At 33.3% G+C, this 4,741-nt stretch overlaps 1 protein-coding gene across 1 annotated transcript in view; it reads right to left on the bottom strand.

Annotated features, from left to right (window-relative positions):
• Positions 1 to 4,741, bottom strand: part of LOC135090047 (uncharacterized) — an 80,325-nt gene continuing 75,584 nt past the window's right edge. Inside the window, exons 16-17 of the mRNA XM_063986283.1 lie at positions 2,817 to 2,935; positions 1 to 2,460 (exon numbers count right to left, since the gene is read on the bottom strand). Of these exons, the coding sequence (XP_063842353.1) occupies positions 2,311 to 2,460; positions 2,817 to 2,935 (269 nt within the window). The 3' untranslated portion in view covers positions 1 to 2,310. The remainder of the gene's footprint in view (positions 2,461 to 2,816; positions 2,936 to 4,741) is intronic.

Below are 4,741 nucleotides of genomic sequence, written 5' to 3'. Positions count from 1 at the left end.
AATCTTTAATTGCTTTTTATTTAAATACACTTCTAATCTCCATAGATCCCACAAAGCAGGGGTACAATAAAAATTCAGTTCAATCCTCAAAACTTGTTACCCTTGCTCTCATTGATTACTGAGAGGCAATGCAGGTGTCAATAATTCTCCAAATAGTAAAATGTAAAACAAGGGGACAGCCACACTATGTGGTGTTCAAGAAAATGTAGTACAGGTTGCACATCACTAATCTGGCATCATTAGGACTTGCAGTGTGCTGGATTAGTGATTTTACTGGATTACTGAGAGGTTAGATTAGAACACACTTAATCCAACAGTTAATCACCTCGTGCTACCTTTGAAATACCCCATAAATTAGTACATGCTGATTGATAAGTGTGACAGTATCAATACCACTTTTCTGCTGATAGCAATATGGATAAGTCATTCCCAGCTGCTACCGATATTATCACTACAGCCGATATTGTTAGCACAGAAATACAAACATTTTTGTTTCTTTATATCATAAACTGTTAAAGAACCAATGCTGTTTAATTCACACAGGTTTCCCATAAACACTCCACTGTCAAGTTTTTTCATAAGCTCAACCTTATCTTTTATGGATAACGTACAATGTTTGCACTTTACACAACGAGAAGCATTTCCTTTACTCACTGGAGCATGGCTGGAGCTAAAACTGAACAGGTTTAATAATATAAATGCAGAAAAACAGATTGGAATGGCTTTGGCTTTCTTGTGTATGGAAGTGATGCCATCTGTTTATGTGGCAAGTAGGTTCTTCCTGAGATCTGTTTTGCTTTGTAATGCTTCCATTATTCTTTTACTGCTTCTGTTTCACTGTTACCCTGCTTCCTCAGTCCGTTTATCCAAATATATATAAAAAAAATTTTAATACATTTTGTCATCTTTCCAACAAATAGTAACAGTGGCAAGTTGCTGTGATGACCCAAGGAACTTGAAATTACACTAGCCAAAATAAGTGTCATATTAGTGATGGAGCCAGATTTGTGGTTGCTGGATTAATGACGGTCGACCTGTACTTTATAAATTAAAATAACACCTCCCACAACTCTTAAAAATTGTCTCCATATCAGTATTTTTTACTCAACTTTGTTTCTGCATAATTTTTATAGATCAGTAAAACCTGTTTAAGATAAGAAAATATTGGCTTAGTACCATAATTCCTAAAGATTCTCACTTAAATGGAAGATGAGTTATAACAAGATCAGGGTGTAGCAGATCTTGAGTGAAATGACATACAAGGTCAAAATTCATTGTCACTTGCTTACAAACAATACACATTCACAAGTGCCAAACAAAACAACTTCATCACTTCTAAATAATTACTTACTAAATAATCTACACGATTCACATATTTCTTATGCATTTATTCCTAATAACAAAATAGTATTGTCAGGATTACTATTACTAAAAGCTTTCAGTGGGATGAGCCCCAGAGTGTATGTTTGTTGCTGCATTGCTTCTGTTGGGTATTGTTTTCATTAATATTGTTGGAGGAACATCTAGATGAAACAGGGTGTTGAGGCCTCTTGGACACACAACGGTGGAAAATGTGCCAGTACTTATTACAAAAAGCTGTTTTATTGCTTAAAGGGATAACAGTATCTTCTGCTGGCACAATACAGCTGCTACATTGGTAATAGTTTGCATGTGTCTACTCACTGCTCCTTTCAAAAAGTTTTTCTGCAAGTTTTCATTAAGCTTTATTCCTCTAATTTCACTTTTTTTTTTTTTTCAAGAGATTTTGGCATGATATTCAATGTCTGTTTCAACTTTGACAAAGCATTTGACCTTGTGTACCACATAAAAGAGTCACCAACAAGCTCTGTAGGAATTTTATACCAAATGAGGACCATGCAGCCACTGATTAAAGCTTCTTTGTATTTATTTTAAAAACTTGTTCAACCAAAAGTAAATTTTCACTGTTACAAAGGATATGACAACACATTTTGTTCTCCTCTACCACTATTGTATGTGAACCCTGTGTTGGTTTTCTTTATGAAAGACCATAAAAAATATAAAAGTATTTAAGCAGATGAATGTGAGATGACAGGGTAGGCCAATAAAAATGTAAATCTATCTGTAGATGAAAAGAAGATGACAGAGTAAGTCATTAACAGATGAATGGGAGAGGACAGGGTATGCAAGACATGGAAGCAATGTTGAAACATTCTTTCTTTATCTGTCTATAAAATCTAGTCAAAATCACCCATAAAGAGGGATAACCAAGAAAAGATAATATTTTTCCTCTGTTGGAGTAAGATTACAGAAAATGATAGGTAAACAAGATTATTTAACCACACGTCGAGAAGAGATATCGTGAATCATATTTTGTATTTCCAGCATCTTGTTCACCTTAATGAGGGCTTCCTCCAGCTCCTCCTCTTTGGCTGCTAAAGCTTCATCTTTATTTTTCACCAGCATTTCCAAGTCACCATTCTGAAAATTGATAATAAGAATGTCATTTACATGAGTCCTCTTTAATTAGCTTCTAATAATTCATAAAATTTTCTTCCTTTTCCTCTATCTTATTTATTTATTTATTTATTATTGCTATTATTCAATTTTATTGTTATTATCTTTTAAGGCAGCCATTTCACATATGTAAGATGGCATACATGAAACAATAATGAAGAAAATAATAAAAATAAATAAATATAAATAAAATAATAAGAATGAGAACTGAATAACATGAAAGTGGCTGAGGACCTCCATAGTGTCACCTTTCATACACTGTTTACTTTCCTTCTGCTTTCTATTCCTTCAGAACATCCCACTTCCTCATACCACCTTACCTCTTTATTCAATTGTAGCTTAATATTTTCCAGACTTTCAATTTCCTTCTTGAGTGCTTCCAAACTTCTACCACTTTGCTTCATTTCTTCCTCTAGCTTCTGAACTTGCTTGCTTAGTTCTGAAAAATAAACATAAATGAATAAACATGATCATATAAAATTCTAAGAAGTTGATAATGGGAATAATAATAATAATAATAATAATAATAATAATAATAATAATAATAATAATAATAATAATAATAATAATAATAATAATAGAATAATAGTGGGAAATGCATTATTCATTATGTTTATTTAGTTTTATGGTATTCTAATAAACAGTGCAGAATATTATAACAAAACAGGTGAAAAAGTAAAGTAAGAAAGAGAAAGGATTCTGTGGACCAGACTTTTAAGATTCACACTTGAAAGAGAAATAAAGAGCATTTGACATAACTGTACTGGAGGTAGCATATACCTACATCACATAAGATGTGATGTAGGTATATGAAGTGGAATGTGGGGTGTGATGGGTGTTGTAGCAAAGGCTGACCAAAAATCAGCAGGGCCTTTGTGATCATCTTAGCATAATCTGTAACATATGTCAGACTCCTGCATTTAGCTTGAATGTGCTCTCAAGGGTTCAGTCTCCACTGAGGGCCTCTCATACTCAATTTATCTGCCTTCAGATAAATTTCTAAAGTGCTTTCATAGTTTTCCTAAGGGGAACATTACATAATTAAGGTGAAAAGTTACTACAGTTGCCAAATTTTTGGAAGCAGAGTGAAGGTATGTTCAGATGGGTGATCTTGCATGTGAGCAGCAAGGCCCAGCCTGATCATTATACAACTTACAAGCTTATACATATCACTGAAATTACATGGCTGATCACAACAAAACTCACTCCATATGATAGCACAACTCTTTCAGAGACATCTGTTTCATAATTTCTGCTGGGTGGAGTTGATGGGCAACTTGCAAAAAGTGGAAGAATATCTCACATAAGGTTTTTCAATAACTACTCAGTTGATTCTGTAGAAACTTGGTGTGTGCCATGTACATAATTCATATGTACATAACTGAGTAATTAAAATTTGGATTTGCACCAAACTTGTGCAAAAGTCTCATAGTAACTCATTAATTGATACACTGATCAAGCTGAAATTTGGAAAGTAATATGGGCCAACAATGTTTACAAGAATGATCATACAAAATTCAGATTCCTTTTATGCATGCACAAATAACAGGATAAAACTTTAAAAAAATGCACTTTGTTCTCTGTAATATAAATCCACTAAATTTTTGTCTCAGAGAAAGCAGAGACATACTTTTGGATACAGAATTGTTCTTTATGAAATTCTGTATAAAACAGAACTTTATCTCTCACGATGATTTGAGTTATAGCAAGCTGAAGTTAAATGTTATGTAAAAAAAAAAAGTTTATTGTTTTAAGTATATCATAACACAGTACAACTCTCAAGCTTCAAAGTGATACAACAATGAGCTTACTTTATCAATAAGCAAGTTTGCTACAAGTGATATAAGAAATAATGATGTAGGAAGTATTCAGGAATATTCACCCATTAAATGTGATCTCAGTGAGACTGAACACATACCAGTAGACGCAGAATCAATTATATTATTGACTGATGTGTAACAAACCACAAACTAGAGAAAGATTTTGTGTTGTAGCTGTGTGTTAGTCACCTGACTGTTTAAGTCAAAGTACCTGCCATGCACCAGTCTCTTAGACATGAAAGTCAAAATAACTGCTGTGTGTCAGATTCTTGATACTGGAAGGCAAACTAATTGCCATGCATCAGCCTCCTGGCTCAATTAAGTTGAAATAATTATTTTATGTCAATAGGGGACAGCACATCACAAAATGGTTCCCAACAAATGAAAATAGAAATGCCTCTTGCCATATTTTAAAAATATTTACA

This window comes from Scylla paramamosain, chromosome 34 (assembly GCF_035594125.1).
Source record: "Scylla paramamosain isolate STU-SP2022 chromosome 34, ASM3559412v1, whole genome shotgun sequence".
In the NCBI taxonomy this organism is placed as follows: domain Eukaryota; kingdom Metazoa; phylum Arthropoda; class Malacostraca; order Decapoda; family Portunidae; genus Scylla; species Scylla paramamosain.
This window is presented reverse-complemented; position numbering and strand designations above follow the sequence as displayed.